A 21,286-nucleotide genomic window follows, 5' to 3' on the forward strand; every position below is an offset into this window, starting at 1 on the left:
GAAAAGATTATTTTTTGTTAAATAAAATAACAGTTTTAAAATTGTCACTTAATAGTAATGGTTTTTTACAAGAATTTTGAAAGCAAAAATTGGCTCTTATTTCACTTTTTTTTTACTTGTCAATAATTATTCGCATATAAAACTTCATATGATAGAAATTTAAATTTCTGAAAAATTTTGAATTTCTAAAAGTCTTGGAGTACTAACGTAAACCTAAGCTTTGCCAAAATAGGTTTTATACAAATTAATAAAAGATTTATTTACTTTGCCCAATATGATTTTTATGCATTTTCGTTTAATAATTGTATAAATGTTAATGACTAGCCAAAAACATACACAATACATGACAACAAAGATAATATAGGATAATATATGATAAGGAAAATAATTTGTAATTAGACTACCCTCAAAAATATGTTGTTCAAAGTACCAAGATATATACTTTTAAAAACAAATATACCATAAATGCGTTCGACAGTGCACACAGGGTATATTAATGTTGAGCACTTGCACTCTTACTTTTTATTGCCCGATGGGTCGCCACATTTCACAGCCCATCGACTGCGGCGCCGACTGCTGTCGGCACTTGAAATCGATGGCAAATTGATGCAAATTCCTCTCGGCTTCATTGACTCGCACATCGTCCATGTCATGGCCAATGGCCGGAGGCAGTCGGCCACAAAAGAACTGGGCAAAGTTCATGTGAAACAGCTGGGGCGCCACAAACTCCCTATCGAAGCCATATGGCCGATAGACCAACTGTTGCGAGTTATGATCCAGACCAAAAAATGTATCATACGCCAGCTGCAGGCCATTGAAATCAGCCAAGCGCTCCTTCAGTGATACGGTTCTCGTTTGCTGCGCACACTTCAGAGCCGCCTGAAAAGTGGCCAGCTGGCGTATACGTAATCCGATTGGCGACTCGTTCCCAGCAGCATCGTAAAGTATGCCTTCGTGCTCAAAGGCATGACTCATCTCGTGACCCAATATAAAACCCATCAAGCTGCTCCGAAAGATCGAGTGCTGGCGATAATCGTAGAGCGGAAACTGCATGAAAATCATTGGCACTGTCAGCGTATTGCGCTCTGGCTCAAAGTACGGCGCATTGCGTGCCTCAAACACATCGTCATTCACATAGTAACTACGCACATCCAATGCTGCAGCTGGTTGCAACAATGGGGCATGCTGCAGTCGGGTGCGCAGACGCAATGCTTGCCACAGATTGTGCTGGAAATCCGAGCTCGAGAAGTTGGCACTCTCATAGTGAGTGTCAAAGAACTCTGCTGATATTAAGGGGTCGGGAAGATTGCCAATCTTGAGTTTAATGCCCATCAGCTTGGTACGCACATAATCCAATTGCTCGGCACTCAACTGCAAGCGATTCGCGTCCAAATACTTGCCAAACATGGCACGCAAACCGGCAAATATCTCGTTCAACTGTGGCGTATCCTGTGACCTGCTGCTGTAGACAAATTGATCGTAGATGTAGTTCATGCCCAGTGGCAACAAAGCGCGCATATGATTTATACAGGCAGCTGCAGTTGATGTCCTGGATCGAGCTGCTCGCTCTAAGGTGACGAGACGGGTACACAGATACTCCTCCAGCTGAGTTTTATTGCTACGCTGCAGCAACTCGCCCATGACACGCAAGTAATCCACATCGCTCACTTCCAGACGCAAAGCGGTTTCATTCAACTCTGTTTCGAGCAACTCGTTGAAGTAGTTTTGCCAATTGATTTGTGGTATCTGTTGCTTCAGTTCCAACAGCGTCCAGGATTCCACTTTGGACTCTTCCTTGCGATACCTTGAGCGCAGTGCGAACAACTCTCTATTGAATTGTGCCGTTGGCTTTAAATCGAAGCTACTATCGGGCATCTTGATTTGCACCACCGAGCGCAAGGAATCATTGTAGGCCACATCCACGGTCTCCTCAAAGAACACACCATTCAATCCGTATTTACGCAGCTTGGCCACAGCTGTTGTCCACTCAGAGTTTGCGGAACGCAGCTCCTGAGGCAGTTCCACAACTTTGGGCTGATCGCGTGTGCAAGCTTGGAAATAGTCGGACATCTTTTGCATCAATCGTGGCGCCTTCATTCGCTCCTTACTATAATTGCCGCTTAGCACTGGAATCATTGCACGCACATAACGCTCCTCGACCAGCTGAAAGTTATCCACATAGCTGGATGACCAATTGCCACAGGCGTAGCCCCAAAAGCTTGTACAAGGCTGCACCCGACGATTTAAATTTGCACGAATCGCACGCATCGTCAGCATGCTAATCTCCTTCTCTGATAGTCCCGAGATGAGGACAATGCTCAGCGCAAACAATATCAAACCGTTCATTGTAACAACACTTCTATCACTGACCATGAAACGGGGCATTCATTTCATCCAAACTTGGATAATCTTTATCTTTATGCCTGAGTGAATTTAAATAACTGGATGAAATCAACTACAGTGAAACAGTTGTAAAAATAACTTTACAATGACAACCTTATACTTAAAAAATAAGCTAACAAATTTATTTATTTGTTTTTCTTAGAAAAATAATAATCTCTATACCCCCATTAATTTATTTATGTATATTAAAATACTAATTAGAAAATAATAATTTTTCATGTTTTCCCCAATCCCAATTATGTTTCTTATAGAGAATACTTGCTGTACTAACGCGTCACTCAAAATTTATCGTTTTGGAAAATATTAAGAACGCAAATATTTGCAAGATATAAACCAAATATGTATATAGTAATTTAAGCTATGTAACTCTATTGCACAAATTAAAACACAATTTTTGTCCTTGAATATAACTATATTTATAATCCAAGCGTTTAATTATCATAAAGACTAAATAATTGGTTACGCATTGTTATGCACAGATGAAGTTGATGCTAAGCTTAATTAGTTTCAGCTCTAAAACGTATCCAACAATTTATTTTAGTAAAATTCTATATACTAAGTGGAGGATTTGCTTCATTTACTTTTTAAACTTTTGTTTCTTTCCTGCATTCGGTTTGGATTTCTTCAATTGTCCAATCTGCTTAGACTTATTTTTCAAGTTGTTTTGCTTTTTAATGGGTTTGCCCTCCAGCAGCGGCACATCATCCACATCCACACGCTTCGCCTTAGCCAGTTTTTCGCTTAGTTTCGATGCAGGTTTCTGTGGGGGCGCTTTTTTGTTGGGACTTTGTCCATTATTTTTGGACTCTGCTTGTTGGGGACTTTGCTTGGATTGCTTCTCGGATTTCTTGCCGTTGGGTGTCGCCTGTTGGGCAGCGGGTTTTGAGCTCTTGTCCTCATTCACAGGCTTCTTTGACTGCTTCTCTGATTTTTTACCATTGGTTGTCGACTCTTGGACAGCGGGTGTTGAATTCTCGGCCTTGGTCTTCTTGGGACCTTTCGCAGACTTTTCAGTTTGTTCCACATTCTTTGACTGCTTCTCTGATTTCTTGCCATTGGTTGCATTCTCCTGGGCAGCTGGATTTTCGGGCTTGGGTTTCTTGGGGACTTTCACGGGCTTCTCAAACACCTTGGCAACATACTTTGTTTTGCTCTGCTCGAGCTTCTTCTTCTTCAGATCCTGTTCCACATCGGTGAGTATCGGTTTTCCGGCACGCTTGCCCAGTAACTTACGTGGTGCATCTGGCTCACCTTCAGTACCTTCCACCTCCACCTTCTCCTCCTCATTGTCTGTGGCTTTGTTTGACTCGGGTTCATCAGCTGCAATTGCATCATCAAGCTGCTTCTCATCAGCTTCTTGTTCCTCCTTGGTAATGGGTATGGTGTTGGAGAACTTCTTCAGTTTGGCCACATAGAAACCATCCATGTTGTTAGTGTGGGGATAGAAACGCTTGCTTAGATTCAAGCTGGGATGATAGCGATGCTGACGGAACTTGGTGAAACCAGGCTCGCCAAAATCAATGCCCAGCGGGACGAGTTTAACGTTCCGTTTCTTCAGCGCATAATCGACAACCCATTCGTTCTCCTCGGGCAGCACAGAGCAAGTAGAATAGACAATATAACCGCCCGTTGAGGACTTGGCATCCACACAATCGATGGCAGTCAGCAAAAGTTTACGCTGCAAGTTATAACAACGTTGCACATCAATCTCAGATTTGGTAGTCTTCACACTGGGATCCTTGGAGACGACACCGGTACCCGTGCAGGGTGCATCGAGGAGCACACGATCAAAGCCAGTCATTATATTACGGAATTTGGTAGCGTCTTCGCAACTGACGATGGCATTTACAATGCCCAAGCGATGGAAATTAGCCACAACAGCCTTGATACGATCACGATTCGAATCGTTGGCAAACAGTACACCCGTGTTCTTCATTACGGCCGCAATGTGTGATCCCTTGCCACCAGGAGCAGAGCACATATCCAACACACGTTCATTCTCCTGCGGAGCCAGTGCAATGACTGGCAGCATTGACGAGGCACCCTGAATCATATAATGTCCAGCCAGATACTCGGGCGTGGCTCCCAATGGCACAGTCGAGTTAAAGATAACCAGTCCCACATTGGTCCACTTGCCCAGTGGATCTAGATTGACACCTCGATTGATCAATGCACCAGCCAAATCACGACGACGAGTCTTTAGTGAATTTGTGCGTATGGTCAAGGGACGCGCCACCTAAGAAATTTAAAGATAATAGATTAAAATGTGTTACAAAACTTATGTTATGTTGACAACTCACCTCTGAGGCTTCCAGATATTCCAGCAGATCGCTTAACTTGAAGATGTCCATCAATTTTTCCATGAGGAACTCGTTGTAGCTGTAGTACAAGCAGAGATCACGTCGCAGCTGGTCTACATACTCGCTACGGGAGCGACCCTCCTGGCGATACTTAGCAAAATCAGTGAGCACCTGAGTGATATCCTTGATGCGCTGCTGCACATCCTGCAGTGACATTTCGGCATCCAGTTCCTCACCCGGCTCTGGCAGCTGGAACACTTCCGACTGATCAACGGTCATTTGCATTTCTTCATCGGCTTCCTTAGCTTCCTTGGCTAGACGTTTCTTGAGCTTTTTGTTAGCCTGTTCAATGGGCAACTTGTCGTCATTCTCATCATCGTCGTCATCACTGCCATCTTCATCTTCATCGTCGCTCGATGCATCGTCCTCTGAGGCGGCTTCCTCATCGTCCTCATCATCGTCAGCAAATAGATCATCCAATTTACCGACTTGTGCCTCATCATCGTCGTCACTAACTTCCTCTTCCATATCATCTTCATATAGATCTTCCGTCTCTTCCTCCTCGCCATCCAATTCCTCTTGGTCGTCAGAATCCTCCTCTAACTCCTCATCAGACTCATCTTCATCTTCATCATCTTCTGGCTCCTCATCGGAAACTGGCTTTTTCGGTTGCTGTTGCTTTTTCTGTGCAACACCATTAGATTTCTGCTTCTTAATTGGCACCAGCTGCGGTACTTCCTCGTCAGAAGATTCCGCCTGTTGCGTCGCCTTCTCTTCCTCTTCTGGTTCGCTGTCACTGTTGTATTTCTTTTGCTTTCGCTGTTGCGGTTGTTGGGCGCGCTTCTCTTTTAGCTTAGCCTTTTGTACCACCTTCTTTTGCTCACGTTTAACCATGCGCTGCTTTTGACGATGTGTCAACTTTTTATCTTCTTCCTCCAGAGGCGCTGCAAAGACAAGCACTTTAAAATATGCTCCTAAAATACCTTAAACGCGGCTTACCAAACGATTTCTTTGGAAACGTGGGTGGACCCTGTTTGCGTGCCTTGCGGCCAGGTCCCTTCTTTTGTTTCTCACTGTATTCAGCTTTACGACCCATTTCTTAAGTTAACTATAAAAAACACACGTTTTGCTGGCAGAAAAATAATTTTAAAAAATGTGTGCCTGCTCCACGTGCGGCTACCACTCACAGTGTTGGTCACCACCGGCTAGATTACAGCTGTGCAATCGAAGCAAAATCGATAACAAATATCGCTATTATGCTGAGCTTCAGAATTAAATGCTTATGATTAGCATATATTTAAGTAAACAAGACAAATTAAAACAGCTTATTTGAGTATCGTTCTTAAGTCACATTACTAATAATATTTTAACATATCGAACTTGGAAACAATCATCTATCGATTGCCAATTTGAGTTGAATCTGTGCAGCTGTTTGTAGAATTTTGCAGTACTGGCTCTAATTGGCCGAGGTTTCGATTAAAAAAAGAAAACAATAACACGGAAAATGTAAAGTGCTCGGGAAATTGGAATAAACAAACACTGATAACAAACTGTGCACAATGGATATTGCCCACATTGAGCTGAGCGTGGAGGCGCTAATTGGCTCCCTTGTGGCCCTGAGCGTACTCTTTCTCTTTTGTCGCAGCATTCTGGCCGAAGATATTGTGATTTGCATATCGGGTAAAACACGTCACAGTTGGAAATCAATAAAAATTCTCGAACAAGTAATGCGCATCCCTTTCCCAGTAGTATCACCTGTTACTCGTTTAGTATCTCTTGTCTCTTTCACTCTCTGTGTTTATGCTAGGCTTGCTTCTGCAATGTTTGTGAAATTTTGTTGACACCTTCGGCCGGACTCTTTTGTGACTGTTGCGGCCTTTGCACGCATTCGGCGCCAACGTGTCAGAAGCAGGCCGATGCCAATTATCACTGTAAGGACAAGTGGCTGCGCAATGCGGATTCAGTGAGTCATTTATGGGTGCGCGGCAACTTGCCCATGAGCTACAGCTGCGCCGAATGCGGTCAGGAAGCTGAACCGGATCATCACAGCAGCTCAGCCGGTCCAGGACTCTACGGCTGGCGTTGTGCTTGGTGTCAACGCTGCTACCACGACAATTGCTACAAGAATGTAGACACCAAAGCTACGTGTGACTTTGGCGAATTTCGAGACATGATCTATCCGCCCTATTGCATTGTGGCGGCCAGAACTCGTGAATCTGTGCGTCTGCATTTGGCTGGGATTAAGCCACCCAATATTGAGAACTGGGAACCTTTGATTGTAATTGCCAATACCAAGTCGGGCAGCAGTACGGGCTCCAATGTCCTGTCCCTGCTGCGTGGCTTCTTACATCCTATGCAAGTCATGGAACTGGGCACACGTGGTCCACAGGATGCCCTGCAGTGGGTGGCAAAAACAAGTCCACGACCATGTCGCATTCTGGTCGCTGGTGGTGATGGCACCATTGGCTGGGTCCTCAATACTATCTACACGCTGAACATCAAACCACAGCCATCGGTGGCCATCATGCCGCTAGGCACCGGCAACGATTTGTCCCGTGTGCTTGGCTGGGGCGCTGAACCGCCCTCGGAGCTCGATCCGCTGAAGATTTTGCGCAGCATTCGACGTTCTCGCTCGGTGAATCTTGATCGCTATGATCTGCAAATTGAAAAGCTACACTATCGCCTGCCAATTCAAAGACATCCCATTAAGACAATACACGTCTACAACTATTTCAGCGTGGGTGTGGATGCCTACATTACCTACAATTTCCACAAGACACGAGAATCTCGCTTCTATCTGCTGAGCAGTCGCATATTTAACAAGGTAAGTTCCTACAATATCAATAGTTAACTCTGCTTAGTACTTGTCTTTTCCCTTTGCAGTTGTTGTACTTTACGTTTGGCACACAACAAGTTATGCAGCCAGACTGCGAACGCATTGAACAGAAACTGACACTGCATCTGGATAATAAGCTGGTTGAGCTGCCGGAACTGCAATCGCTGGTGTTTCTCAACATTGATTCATGGGGCGCCGGCTGCAAACTATGCGAACTGAGCAACTCGAATGGCGAGACACGTATCATTAATTCGATTTCCGATGGCATGATGGAAGTCTTTGGCATTGTATCATCCTTTCACATTGCCCAGTTACAGTGCAATATCAGCAAACCCGTGCGTATTGGTCAAGCCAAACAGATAAGGGTATGTGATGCACTGCCTCTTATTGCTTATCCAAATATTAATTTAACTTCTATTGCAGCTACAAGTGAATGCCACGGTACCCATGCAAGCAGATGGAGAACCCTGGATGCAGGCACCGGCAGACATTCGTCTACAGTCACGGAGCCAAGCCCGAGTCCTCAAGATCGAGCCAAGTATGAACTAATAACTACTAACAGCAGTAGCAGCGTAACTAGTCCTTTAAATATTGCACGCTGATCATAATTTAACCATGTACTTAACTATGTATCAATAGGATCATAATTCTTCCGTTGTTCCCCAATCGAATTTATTTGTAAGTCTCGAAAGAAGTTTCTTTTTTAGATTGTAGTTAGCAAAATTCCCTAAAAAGCAGCTAAAGATTGAAATGTAACCAAACTTAAATAAGACCCAAAAAATGTATTGAAATTGTGCAATGAAATTAGCCAAATTTTACTGATAAATGTACAAAAAATAAAAAAGCAACAGAAAATACTTATAAAGTTTACGTCACTTTATTCTTCTCCTGATAAATTGTTAAATGTTCGACTGGTGTACTAGACATGCAGAGTTGCATGCCTCATAACATTTTTGGGGGTATCATAATTATTTGTTTATGTGTTGTTGTTTGTTGGTAATATTGTATCGAAAGGCGGGTAATCAACGAAAGCAACCAAGTTCATCGGTTTAATGCTTTTAGAGCATTGTCAACTCCATGATGGCATTGACAATATCATTGCTGTTGTTCTTCAGCGCCTTGATGGCCTTGGCACGCGTCGTGTTCGCCTGCGTTATGACCAGCTCAATGTCCTTTTCGTCGACGCCAGTGTCATCGATCTCTTCCTCATCCTCTTCGGCGATAGGAGCCACAGATGTGGTGGCACCCACGCTGTCGGAAGCACCAGCAGCCTCTGGGGCCTTGAACTTCTCAGCAGCGGCAACCTGCGCTTGCTGCGACAGATCTTCGATCTTGGCCTCGCCGAACACAATGTATGTGTCGCTGTGGGGGTTCTTGTACACATCTGGGTTGTTGATGACGAACAGAATGTTCTTCGACTTGCGAATGGTGACACGGTTAACGCCCTGGATTTGCTTCAAGCCCAACTTGAGCATGATTTTGCGTGCCTTCTTCTCGCCACGCGACTGCTTAGCCTTGGACACAACATCGATGGGCAGGCCGGTTTGGCCACCGCCCAGTTGTGTGGTGCCAGTGTCGGCTTCCTCCAACTCGGGAATTTCCGAATCGCTCTCGCTGCCATCATCCTCGACGCGAACGTCATCCTCGGTCTGCTTAGCCTCAGCGGAGGTCGAGGGTGCCTCGTTTTTGATTTCAGTCAGCTCTGGCATGTTTACCTGTCATAGAAGAAGAGAAGCGAAAAAAATCAACATTAGAGCATGTTCTAGAAAATGCCGCAGATGGGGGTCGTTTTGCAATCGATTTTCCAACAACAATTGCCGATGAATAATTGTGAGTCCATTGACAATATACATAAAATATTTTAGTTCAAGGCGAGTCCGACGTTATATAATAGTCTTTTTCTACCTTTAATGCGTGATGTCAGCTTAAAATATGAATTATATTTACCTACGGAAAGCGGCTGTAGCACGGAATCGCGAAACGTTTCTTGTGAAAAGAGAGTGTTGCCACCTGATTTAAACTAGGGATGGAAGTTGCTGCAGAAACCGGGGCAATCTTTTCGTGCATTGCATAGAAATATCGATTGCTCAGTAGTGATATGCTGTTATTGTTCACTGTATTAAGCTAACTGCTATGCCACTTGGTGGTCAGATTCAAATGGTTAAATTGCCATGCAGGAATAATGTAGATTCTATATTGACATATAGTAGTTTCCATAAATAAATACGTCCTATTAATTAGTGAATAATCCATGGCTGCACACATAGCAAACAGTCGTGTAACTGACAACTATAATTACTTTCCAATTTCCCATTTAAATTGCATAAACAATTGGTGAACTAGGCTTAATTACAGTTTTGACTAACAAGGCAATCGAGCATGGCCCTGTGCCTGGTAGAAAGGGTTAAAATGACACAATTATGGCCAACGGAACGGCAGCAGGAGCTGTGACCGCGCACAGTCCTGCCCGCAAATTGTGAATGGGGGCGTGTCAATTGTTGGGTAAACATTGGACAGTTTCTCGTTGTGCGTTGCGGTCAACAGCAAACACATGTTCGACTTCGCATTTCGTTTGTGGCGGCTGAACGTAATGATTATTAAATTTTTATTAGCTGAACGATATAATTTAGGGGCTGGTGAGCAGAGACAATGTAAAGAATGCCTGGCAAATGTATTTGGCTGTCATCATATTGGATATCGATGCACAGACTCATGCTCTCATCATGCTTGCTGCAGTTTTAATTATTTTTATTTTATTTTGTGCGCATTTTTAAGTGCTGCAAACGAGTCGCAAACTATGCGAAACATTTGCAACAATTTGTCAGTAAATAATTTCGATTTGAGTGCGCGTCAGCTCTGTTCTTTATCGTCAGCTACAAATGTATCTGTATCTGCATCTGTATCGGTGTCTGCAAATGTATCTGTAGCTGTGGCTGTGGCTGTATCTGGGACCCTCTGTATGTAGACGTCTTGGTTGGGCCACATCCCGGGTGTCAACAGCGCTCTGATTTATTTGGGCGCATGAAACGCTTCGTTGGCTTTCGTTAATTTGTCCGTTTTCCGCTAGGGAGACTGGCAATACCAAAATTTATACAATACATACAATATATATATAGGAATGGATGCACAACAACTACAAAAACTACAGAAGAAAAATAAAATGAAAATTTCTTTTATACAAGTTATTGCCAAGTGCTCGTATATAATTGACACAACGCCAAAAACTGACATGCTTTTATCATCATAACAATAATCGCCGACAAGGCGCATAATTATATTGTAATTTATGCCCAAGGCGAATAATACAATAAAAACGTAGCAAAAGAAAACTTTAAATTACTCGTATTGCAATTTCAAATGCTCGTAAAATATTTCAAACACCCAAACGTGACCAAATGCTATTTAATTGCTTATAAGTGTTTGCGTATGAATAAAACGAATACAAACAATATTATTGATTGCCAAAAATGTGCTCAATTATGGTCAAATTAAGACACACACAACCATACACCAATGCAAATTGGCAAAAGTGTGAAGAGTGTGCGGCATATTAAAAAAAGGCAAGAGCTTTAAATTTCAGTTTTACTATCCATTCATTTATTAATGGGAAGCCATTTCAGCGGTCGTTTCTCGAAAACCGGGATAGGAATTATTATTTTATTAAAAACTGCTTTAATAAATAAAGCTTTCTATTATACTAATTTAATATTTGAAAATCATCACAGTATTTCTTTCCTTCTAAGTTGTAATCAACCGGAAATAAGAACTTTTTGGAGGTTGCTTGTCGAGTATTATTTTAGCAGGTGTTAAGCTCCAAATTAAGTAACTTTAATAAATTATAATTATCATCTATTCTTTTCAATATAACTTCTTTATTTGGAATTATATAGTTTTTTTTTAATTGCAATGCTTAACACTAAAATTTGAGTCTCTAGTCGGTTAAGAATAAATTCAATATTGTATAAAATATAAGCAACACATTCGCTTAAGATTACTTATGCATACAAACAACTTGATAAAGAATACAAACTAAGCAATATAACTTTTCTTTTACAATATAAAAATAATCAGGTATCCAGGACAAATGAAAAATTGTTTATTGAAATGTATAGAAAATTGTAATATTATTCTTAAAATTAACAATTCAAATATAAACTCAAATTATATTCCATTGCCGTCGGAGAATTTATAGGAGTAGCTTCTATGCACTGCTAGTGCTTAACAATTTTGATGGATATCTGCAGTAGCGACACTGAAAATGCCTTCATTCTCATTTAAAGTTTTAATATAAATATATGTTTAAACTTTAAAGTGAAGCGTTTGCTAATGATGCAAAACTGAAGCAAGTGCAGAGCCCCTTTGCACTAATGTTTGAATTTAAATTGGTCTGTAATATGCCACGCGAGACCAAGCAGCACATCTCCCCCCATCCACCCACCCGCTACCCCCAAGAACAACTGAAGAGAGCAGCGGCAAAGGCGGCACATTAATGGTAGCGCTGTGGTTAGTCGGAGTCTGATTGCGGTAGGAATCGAGGAGAAAGCAATTAGGGAGCTGACTAGTGAGTGTATGTGTGTGTGTGTGCTTGGCTCCAAGAACAACCCCAATACAAACAGAAGACAGACAAGTGCAACCGGTTTAGCAGCAATTAAGCTGCAGCCAATCAGCGACGCTCACGCGACCAACACTCGCACGCCATATTGCCCATTAACGAGGCGGAGCTAGCGTGCGCTCTCTTTCGCTCTCGCTGTTGCCTTGTCTTGTGCTCTTCCCGCAAGTGTTAGCAAACGTTTATGTGGTGTGCTGGTGTGCTGTGGTGGTTGTTTCAGGTCTGACAGTCTTTGGGTGCAATTCGTTGGCCGTTGGCTGGCAGCGAACGTGCTGTGTGTTGTTTTCAGGCATTTGGGTTTCATTTGCGCGCAGATCTTTGAACGGTTCACTGCGTCAACGTCGTGTCGCGCCTTGTTTGAAATCGAGTTCGAAGCGAGTTCTTGAATTGGTTTCTCAAACCATGCAAAACGAGCACATGGCGCTGCTGCCGCCGACGGATAACAGCACCAAGCTGGTCAGCAAGCCATTTCCCAAGCCCTTCTCTATCGAGAGTCTCATTGCCAATCAAACGCCAGCCGTTGTTCCGGAACAGCCGGAACTGGAGCGAGAGCGGGAACAGGAACGTGACCGTGACCACGATCGTGAACCAGAACGGGATTGTGATCGGGAGCTTAATGCACGTGCCATTGTGGCTAGCTCGGCGCTAGGCCTCACACAGTTTCCGCTCTACAATCCCTGGCTACACGGCTACTTCGCCCAGAATCATGAGCGGCTCTCGCATTTAATTGCCGGCGGTTGCTACCTTGGACCGCCATTTGCCGGCAAGGAGCCACAACCGCAGGTTGCACAGCCACCTCCACCGCCGCCGCCGTCCCAACCGCCACATGCCTTGGATAACCTCAGTCTCAGTCCGTCAAAGCCCAACGATGCCGAGTTGGGCCATCGCCTGCCATTGCCGCATCCGCTGGACACCCGTTTCCTGCCCTTCAATGCCGCCGCTGCTGCTGCGGCTGCCACAGTGCCATCGGATCTGAGCTATCGCCGCCTGGCCGAGCTCATGAACCAGGATTATGTTCACAATCTGAGCATGCATTCGCGTCTCCAGCACATGGCCGCCACGCGTGCCCAAGACGAAAGTCAACAGCACGCGCTTCATCAGGCACTGCAACAGCCATCACCACCACAGTCATCGCCCTCGAAGTCGCATAGTCCCATCGAGCCGGCGGTGGATGTGGGCATGGATGAGGACTACGAGTGCAGCGGAGATTCATGCAGTGACATCAGTCTGACCATGTCACCCAGAAATTACACAGCGGAACTGGACAAAAGCCGCAATGGAGGTAGGTTGACTTAAGATATATAAAATATGAAAAGCTAATCCTAGTATTAGATGAAGTTAATTGCAAATGACATCCGATAAATCTCACATTAATTAGGGATACTTAAGAAATTAATTTTGAGAAGGCACAAATGGGATGTGTTTTACATAGTAGTAAAAAAAGATGATAGTCGCAATGGAATAATAAGTAATTATTATAGAAAATTGCAGAAATTGACACAGTTTTTTATTGAAATAAACATAGCACAACATACTATTTGCTGATAGGTTTTTTTCTCTATGATTTCAAAGATTTATAACGAAATTTATATATCATTCGATGATTTTCTTTAAATATAATATTTCTACTAAACTTAATTTTTACTACTGTGGGCAAAAATAGTAAGACTTTGTTTATAATATTTAATTTCTTTATTTATTCTGCCAAATCTATTTCGTCCCCCTCAAAGTAATCCCCCCGGTCACAATACACTTTCGCCAACGTTTTTTTCTAATCCTTGAAATAGTTGTTAAAGTCAATTTCCGGAATAGTCTTCAATAGTACATCATTATTTTTCTGCAAAATTTTGATTACATCGCCAATTGTTTTAAGTAGAAATTCAATGTTTGTTATAGAAGATTAAAATCCCTATAAAAAGTATATATTTAAGCACACACTTTCGAAAGACTAACTTTACTTTTTTAAGTTCCCGAAAATTATTTTCAATAATTTATAGGGAAATTGATTTATATTTCATTAGTTAGTTTTCTTTAGATTATCCAGATTACATGATTTCTTCTTAGATATAAATATTTAGTAATGTTTACACTTTATTTATTCCAATTATGATTGAGATTTTAAATGATTTGAATAGATAGTGTGGTTTTTATAGGAAAGGAGATAATTATCACAGTAGGCTAAGATACTAATTAAAATGAAATTAGAATTAAAATTAAAATGAAATTAGAAATTGTATGTCCACTTTAAAGGCTGTAAAAAGTATTATTATTATTTCATAATTCACTTAAGACTCTTAATAATGATAAATTGCATGATTTTAAATACGAAAATTAAAAGGTGTAATTAATTTATAATAACTTAAAAGCCGAGAGAGCTTAGATAGAGTTTGCATACAAGACTCGCAGGTATTTGCGACCAATCCATGTTCAGTTGCGGATCCTTTTGCTCTCCTTGCTAAAGTGCTTCTGTCATGGTAATTAAAATGACACTGCCAAGTCATAGTCGAAATTAGCATAAAACGCATTAAGACCCAATGTTAGATGTCAATCAAGAAGGCAAAGTTCTCAACTCTTGCTCCATGGAAAAAACCTAATGAGAAAGCAGGAGAGCGAATGTGAGCGAGACAGAACATAAAGAGAGAATGCTTGACAGCAAAATATGAGCTGACGTTTTGACAAACGTAACGATTTAGCTATTGGACTGAAAAGTGAGCAAGGAGAACTCTTAACAAACCGCATTTTAATGAGTGCACAGCATGTCCTCATGGTTTGCTCCAGGACGTCGTCTTCAGCTTCTTTTGAAATCAATTGGACAACTGAAAAGGCACAACGAATTTGCAACTAATGTATTCATAACTGAAATACTTGATGTTGATGTTGTTGTTGATGTTAATGTGCTTGGGGGTGTGCAAAAATTACTGCGAGCTACCCCCGCAGTGTGTTGGACAGTTGACAAGGGGTGCGGGGTGGCAATAATGCGAAGCCAGACGATGATGAGGACACAAATAAATCAGTGACAGAGCTGGCTCATAACTGAAGCGTGTAAGTGTTAAAAAAGCGCTTAAGCGTTACCCAAAATAATCAGAAATACTCACATCGAGCGGCGGGGGATGAACGTGCCACCCTCACCCTAAACCTCAGTCCTCTTTTGGGAATGGAACGTTTAACATTCACACTCAAGTTGGGTCATCATGAACCGCAGACACAGATTAAGTTTCAAGTGATGTCTTGTTGCTGGGAATGGGGCGTCGCTGAGCCAAGTCAAGTGTGACTGCCAATTGGACACATGTATCCAGTTATAAATAAATATGTTTGCCACAACTTATGACACAGTCCATTTACGCCAGAAGCACACAAGTGTGGCACAGGATGTGCGGCAACTTTATTATACTATACTTAATGATATTTTGTTTGTTCATTTAATCACAACATTCCCAATCCTTGACTCATTCCAGCTTATACCAACTCGGACAGCGAAGATTGCAGCGACGATGAAGTTGGTCATTCACGTCACGAAGCCGGCGGCAAGGAGTCGCAAAGCGGCGGCAGCAGCAGCTCCAAGTCACGACGCCGTCGCACGGCGTTCACGTCGGAGCAGCTGCTCGAGCTGGAGCGCGAGTTTCATGCCAAAAAGTATCTGAGTTTAACGGAACGCAGTCAAATTGCCACAAGTCTGAAATTGAGTGAAGTGCAGGTGAGTTTCTAACTGGCTAAAAAAGTCAACTAATCACTCACTCTATAACTGTCTTTCTCCTTCTCTCTCTCTCTCTCTTTCTGTTTACTGGACTCTTTAGGTGAAAATCTGGTTTCAAAATCGACGCGCCAAGTGGAAACGCGTTAAAGCCGGACTCACGTCGCATGGTTTGGGACGGAATGGCACCGCGAGTGGCACGAAAATCGTGGTGCCCATACCGGTGCACGTGAATCGCTTTGCGGTGCGCTCGCAGCACCAGCAGCTGGAGAAAATGTGCCTCAGCGGTCCCAAACCGGATCTGCGCAAGAAGCTATCAACGGAAGCGATTAGCGGCTTCGAGAAGTTCAATGCTAGCAGCGCTGTCCCCTCGGTAGGCGTCGGTGTTGGAGTGGGCGTGTCCATGGGAGTGGGCATGCCACCAATCGGAGCTTTGGCACCCAGTCCCGCTGCCTCTCTCGCTTTGACGCGCAGTATTTATTAAGCTCGAAACTGGAATTGATGTTTTTATTTGCCGAGTTATCTTTGTACATAAGCAAGTCCCCACACACAGACACACTCAATTTGCATTAAGTGTAGAAACAGCGTTTTGTAAATAAACTGAAATTGAATTCAAATGCAACCAAACAAAATAAACTTAATCCGAAGTGAGCAAAAGAAGTAGACTGCTAGCTTAAATGCTGTCAATTATTTACCGCCTAACCACGACAATAAATTTGCAGTGTGAATTTTTCACGCCTCCCAAGTGCCAAAATCACATCTCGCATTGCCCATTTATTTTGGGCCACTCACTCGAGGGGCATACAAATTTCGTTTGGTGTCAATTGGAACAATTAAACTGCCAATTTGTGCGATTTAACACGCAGACCCTGGAGGCAAATATCGCTGATCCTGCTGCTGCTGCTGCTACTCGAGCAGTGTGACCAATTCTTGTAATTTAACGCACCAAATTGTACCAAATACTCGAAAAGAGGGAGCATGAGAGAGTCAAAGCCTGGGCACATCAAAAGCATTCGCAGCATCAGCATTAGCAGCAATCACTCCAGGTGTCTCACGTGTCACGCCTCTCGGCGGCGACAAGGGCGCACACATGGTAAGTTATTAAGGGACTCGGCTACTCCTCAGCCCCTTCTCCCTCCTCTTCGACTGTTTGTGTGTGAATTGTTAATTGCATTAGCGACTTATTGGCTACGACAATTGACTTTTGTTTGGAGCGAAAAAAAATACTAATTGTGTGTGTGTGTGTTTTGTGAATGAAACCACCCTGTGAACGCCAGAGCACCCTTGCGGCTCTTGCTGTCCTTAACTTAGCTCGTTTCGTTTGCAGTTTTATGTTGGGACACGCCTCCAAGCATGAGTTTTTATTATTGTAACACTTTGCAGGCAATTTGCTGCCGGCTGCCGTTGCTCTTTTCCATTGCTTTTGCCTTCTGCTTTTGTATTTGAATCTGAATCTGAATTGCGGCAAACGAACAAAGTGACACACTGTATGCTGGGATGTTGTTGATGATGATGCAGGGACGATGTTTGATCGGCTACGTTGACTACAGAGTGCGCTTTTAAATTCCTATCAATCAAATTAAAAACAAATTTCGAAATTTGATTTCGGCAAAATTAAAATTTTCAATTAATCGATTATTTGTGATTTCTAATCATTTCTCTTTAGTAGGTAAAATATAGTTATGTTATTAATATGATATGAATGATGAACATGAACACTTGCTTTTATAAATAATTAAATTTAACGTATATATTTCTTTACAACAATATTCTTATTTATTTCAGATATAATGATAACTTACATGATGATTGATTGCCATGTAATCTTTAAACATATTGACTAAGATAGAACATTGGGAGATATTCAGTTAAATTTACTATTGATATTATATTACAATTACAAAACTATACCTTAACTTATTAAAAGACCTTTCAACAGCACGAATACTCAATTTTATTACGTAATACGTATGCACATTTCTTAAAAATGTTTTTTAGTGCAGTGTAATCACAAGTCGTTGTTGCCTCATTCATTTCGAGTAGCGCATGAAAACCCGAGTCTCATTGGCATACATAGGTGTGGCCCAGCTTTGGCTTTGTTGTAAATTATATTGTCATTAATTATGCGCGGATTTGTGTATGTCGCGTTAAGCTGTTAAACAACCATAATGGAGGATGTTAAAAATCACTTTAAAATCATTAAAAGTTTGGAAAAAAAAAATGGGAATAACCGGAAGGATAATATCCTTGTAGATTACAGATGTTAAGCTGAGGTTTCTACAAATGCTGCATGTACAAAATTTTAAAATATTATCACTGTAAACTACCTCATAATGTCCTTAGACCCTCGGAAGACATGAAAAAAAGTCAGGGAGAGCAAAAGTTTTGCAATCGCGGCAAACAGGAAATCTGTTAGCATAGTCAAAAAAAAAATAAAGGGGGTCATAGCTGAATGCAAGCGCTCATAAATCAAATGGGTAATGCTTGCTGTCATAATTTGTCATAAGGCGTGGCCACGCCCTCCATTTGCCAGTGGTCTCTCTTTAGGGAAATTGCTTGAACTGAGTCTCAACACATGTGGAAAGTTCTGCTCGAAGCGAAGCAAAGTTGTTTGCAAGTTTGTTGCTGCAGCTTGATGCTTATTATATCAAAGAGTCCGAGGCCGACTCATTATCCGATGCACTTGTCACTGTGGCATGCCAAATGCAGAGGTGATCCAAGGAGGGGCAGAGCATAACCATTGGGCAGAAACAGTCAAGAGAGACAACAGGCAACAGACAATCAAACGAGTTGCAATCGCAAAACCTATGTAAATCGGTTTGTAAATGAATGGGCCGCCCTGGCAATCGCATTTGTTTGTATCGCATTATGGCATGCGATCTGTCAATTGTCGACAGACAGTAGCGATATTCACCCACCTCGTTTCCCTCGATCGTAGCACCCAAGACTCGATTCGCTTGGGTCTGTCACGGTCGCCGTTGCTGTTGCCGTTGAAATTCTGTTGAAAACCGAAAAATGCACTCACGCACCTGAATCCCTAATCAGATGACAATCGATGTCCAGTCGCAAAAGCAAACGCAGTTCCATCCCGGTCTCAGTCTCAGAGTCAGTCCACCACGACTCTCAGGCGGCAATGCATTTTTTATTTTATCTTTTCTTTTTTTTGATTTTGATTTTGTGTGTGCTTCTGTCTTGTGAATTAATTAATTACATTTTTATGATTTTATTAATTTCCAAACACAAATATGAATGCGACTGTTGTCCGCTGTCTGTGGCGACTCCAGCCTGGCTCCGGTCTCGTCTTCTCCGCCATTCTCCCCGTTTTCGTTCAATATTCCAATTCCCATGGCTTATGGGCACGTACGACGATGAGAGCTCGTAATAATAATGAATGTAAATTGCCTCAATGAACGATTTAATGTCTTAATACATTATTTACAAATGCATTTGCATTATTGTTCGACTGCCGCCGATGCACTTATACGCTGATACTCTGCCACGCCCCCACCAACTCCCACTGCACGCCTACTTCGCGGACTGTCAACTGACAGTTCCACAAACAATTTGAATATAATTATTAGTAACTATGGGCGCGCATTTGTTTGTTGTCATTTGAGCAACGAGAACAGAAAGTGCCGACTGCATGTGTCCAGTTTAATAATGAACTCGAGTATCTTAATGCAAATTCCAAAAGAAAACTATTAGAACTTTGTTCGAAACTTGAGAAAATATTCAAATAACTCGCATTTCACAGCTGGACGGCTACACTTTTGATTCAGTTCTTTAGTTTTTTTTGGTCACGCAAACGGAGGGGAAGACATTTATCAACATTTGTCAGCTATTTCGTGCAGGCTAATTAAATATAAATATATTTATTTTCTTGAGGTTTTGGGCAATTAAATTATTATAATTCATAGTTGAAATGTTGATAATGATTTTCTCTTTGTCATCGGCTTGAAATACCGACTGCAGTTGTGTGTTATTGCGGCTCTTCTGGTATTTCTTGTGGGAGTGACTTTTAGTAGAAGTTGGTTGTGCATAGGCTGTAGTGCTTTATAGGGCCCCGTATATCTTTAGATAGGCTAATATGAACTACAGAAGAAATGTACAAGTTAGGATTCTACTAAACGGTGTAAGGATCTATTATTAAAAACTTAACAAGTTTTTTTTAGTGATAATTGTGAAGATATATATTTTCTCTTTTAATTTTGTCGAAATTGTTTTCTTAGCTTTCCCTAAAAATATATAACTAACTAAAAACATGCTAAAATCAAGAATAAAATCTTTAATCAAGATTGTTTAACGTCAAAATTGAATCAAGAAAGTTTATTCTTAAATGCAGATCGAATATCTACAAAAAATCTAGATTGTCCAAAGTATATCTAAATTTAATCAGCCAATCTACTCTCACTCCGTCGACTTCCTCCATTAAAAAAACCCACTTCCTGATTCTATTGTACTTGATCAGCTGCCGCAATCCTCGATCTAATCCCCCACAAGGTGTCTCTCATTTTGCATAATTTGGCATGCCCACAATTTATTATCCGAGAAACACTTCCGTCCTTGGCCTACCACAGACTGAGGCGAGAGGATGAGTAGGTCACATGATCATGACCGCATAATAATAAAGTATATCTGGTCGTGTGCACGTAGTTCACTAAATCGTTGGGTTGCTGTTGAGCGAACGATGTGTGCGGTCTCTGCTCTCTGCCCTGAGAGATCGTTTAGGATGAGTTACGAGGCCAAACGTTGAATTTACGTGTCCACTGAAATGTTTATACCCCTGTTGTTGTTGTTGTTGTTGGCTTAAAGGACACGTGCAGATGTCGGATAATTGATAAAACAGTTTAGATAAGATGAAAAGTTGTTGGCCAAGTAATTGATATTCCTGTCGATAGGCTGGGCTACCCAACAACTACCCAACTACCCGGCTACCCGCTGTGCACTGGGCGCAAAAGCAATCAGCAATCAGTAGTCGGCAGCGAGGATGTGGCGACTAAAAAACCGACGGACAATTTATGCCACAGCATACGGAAACGGGCAACACCCACGTCCCCATACCTCCGAGAGTGAGAGAGATGACAACAGCACAAGTATCTGTATCTTTTGTGGTATATGGTGAGTTGGCAAAAAAATAAAAATGAAACTAGCAAAAATTTGAGCGCAATAAAAAAAGGTTGTTTGCCGCACAAAAAGCGCATCATTGTCATCTCTCCCGAGTCAGACTTCATTGTTACGCCCACTCACACACACACATACAGTTGGCCGTTGCCTGTGTCTGTCTGGACGCGCTCTAGTTCCGCCCACAGGCTTCCGGTCACATAAGTGCCAAACTCTCTGCAAGTCTTCGATATATATTTTTTGCTGCTTCTACTGTTGTTGTTGTTATAATTTCCAAGCTGTTGTCGTCGATGCCAACCGCTAAATGTGCTGAAATGTGACGGAAT

General features: G+C 42.1%; 5 protein-coding genes across 7 annotated transcripts; 2 read left to right on the top strand and 3 right to left on the bottom strand.

The window, feature by feature from the left end:
* Nucleotides 1-252: 252 nt before the first annotated feature.
* On the bottom strand, nucleotides 253-2,380 carry LOC117569077 (neprilysin). Its single transcript, XM_034250092.2, has one exon. The coding sequence runs from the start codon at nucleotides 2,371-2,373 to the stop codon at nucleotides 523-525; it is 1,851 nt and encodes a 616-aa protein (XP_034105983.2). The 5' UTR covers nucleotides 2,374-2,380; the 3' UTR covers nucleotides 253-522.
* A 407-nt stretch (nucleotides 2,381-2,787) lies between these two features.
* Nucleotides 2,788-5,899, bottom strand: LOC117567324 (uncharacterized). Its single transcript, XM_034247231.2, has 3 exons — nucleotides 5,703-5,899; nucleotides 4,704-5,647; nucleotides 2,788-4,639 (listed from the first exon to the last, which is right to left on the bottom strand). Exons 1-3 carry the CDS (start codon nucleotides 5,797-5,799, stop codon nucleotides 2,981-2,983), a joined length of 2,700 nt encoding a protein of 899 aa, XP_034103122.1. The 5' UTR covers nucleotides 5,800-5,899; the 3' UTR covers nucleotides 2,788-2,980.
* A 242-nt stretch (nucleotides 5,900-6,141) lies between these two features.
* Nucleotides 6,142-8,574, top strand: LOC117567326 (diacylglycerol kinase epsilon). Its single transcript, XM_034247233.2, has 4 exons — nucleotides 6,142-6,427; nucleotides 6,511-7,527; nucleotides 7,587-7,904; nucleotides 7,963-8,574. Exons 1-4 carry the CDS (start codon nucleotides 6,263-6,265, stop codon nucleotides 8,086-8,088), a joined length of 1,626 nt encoding a protein of 541 aa, XP_034103124.1. The 5' UTR covers nucleotides 6,142-6,262; the 3' UTR covers nucleotides 8,089-8,574.
* LOC117567327 (nascent polypeptide-associated complex subunit alpha) lies at nucleotides 8,395-9,617 on the bottom strand. Of its 3 annotated transcripts, none has more exons than XM_034247234.2 (2): nucleotides 9,487-9,617; nucleotides 8,395-9,254 (listed from the first exon to the last, which is right to left on the bottom strand). In XM_034247234.2, exon 2 carries the CDS (start codon nucleotides 9,246-9,248, stop codon nucleotides 8,598-8,600), a length of 651 nt encoding a protein of 216 aa, XP_034103125.1. In that variant the 5' UTR covers nucleotides 9,249-9,254; nucleotides 9,487-9,617; the 3' UTR covers nucleotides 8,395-8,597. The 3 variants fall into 3 exon arrangements, with proteins under 3 accessions (XP_034103125.1, XP_051859672.1, XP_034103126.1); XM_052003712.1 differs by having other exon boundaries at nucleotides 9,491-9,509; XM_034247235.2 differs by lacking the exon at nucleotides 9,487-9,617 and adding an exon at nucleotides 9,445-9,463.
* Nucleotides 9,618-12,277: 2,660 nt separating this feature from the next.
* LOC117571361 (homeobox protein unplugged) lies at nucleotides 12,278-16,459 on the top strand. The gene is made up of 3 exons (XM_034253470.2): nucleotides 12,278-13,430; nucleotides 15,604-15,842; nucleotides 15,943-16,459. The coding sequence occupies exons 1-3, from the start codon at nucleotides 12,551-12,553 to the stop codon at nucleotides 16,321-16,323; spliced, it is 1,500 nt and encodes a 499-aa protein (XP_034109361.1). The 5' UTR covers nucleotides 12,278-12,550; the 3' UTR covers nucleotides 16,324-16,459.
* Nucleotides 16,460-21,286: the final 4,827 nt, after the last annotated feature.

The sequence above is a fragment of the Drosophila albomicans genome, chromosome 3, assembly GCF_009650485.2.
Source record: "Drosophila albomicans strain 15112-1751.03 chromosome 3, ASM965048v2, whole genome shotgun sequence".
NCBI classification, from domain to species: domain Eukaryota; kingdom Metazoa; phylum Arthropoda; class Insecta; order Diptera; family Drosophilidae; genus Drosophila; species Drosophila albomicans.

Coding starts and splice junctions, on each gene's coding strand:
- LOC117569077 (XM_034250092.2), bottom strand. CDS start 2,373: ATGGTCAGTGATAGAAGTGTTGTTACAATGAACGGTTTGATATTGTTT.
- LOC117567327 (XM_034247234.2), bottom strand. CDS start 9,248: ATGCCAGAGCTGACTGAAATCAAAAACGAGGCACCCTCGACCTCCGCT.
- LOC117567326 (XM_034247233.2), top strand. CDS start 6,263: ATGGATATTGCCCACATTGAGCTGAGCGTGGAGGCGCTAATTGGCTCC. Junction 6,428..6,510: donor CAATAAAAATTCTCGAACAA/GTAATGCGCATC, acceptor TGTTTATGCTAG/GCTTGCTTCTGCAATGTTTG. Junction 7,905..7,962: donor GTCAAGCCAAACAGATAAGG/GTATGTGATGCA, acceptor CTTCTATTGCAG/CTACAAGTGAATGCCACGGT.
- LOC117567324 (XM_034247231.2), bottom strand. CDS start 5,799: ATGGGTCGTAAAGCTGAATACAGTGAGAAACAAAAGAAGGGACCTGGC. Junction 5,648..5,702: donor GTTTCCAAAGAAATCGTTTG/GTAAGCCGCGTT, acceptor TTGTCTTTGCAG/CGCCTCTGGAGGAAGAAGAT. Junction 4,640..4,703: donor AATATCTGGAAGCCTCAGAG/GTGAGTTGTCAA, acceptor TAAATTTCTTAG/GTGGCGCGTCCCTTGACCAT.
- LOC117571361 (XM_034253470.2), top strand. CDS start 12,551: ATGCAAAACGAGCACATGGCGCTGCTGCCGCCGACGGATAACAGCACC. Junction 13,431..15,603: donor GGACAAAAGCCGCAATGGAG/GTAGGTTGACTT, acceptor GACTCATTCCAG/CTTATACCAACTCGGACAGC. Junction 15,843..15,942: donor TGAAATTGAGTGAAGTGCAG/GTGAGTTTCTAA, acceptor TGGACTCTTTAG/GTGAAAATCTGGTTTCAAAA.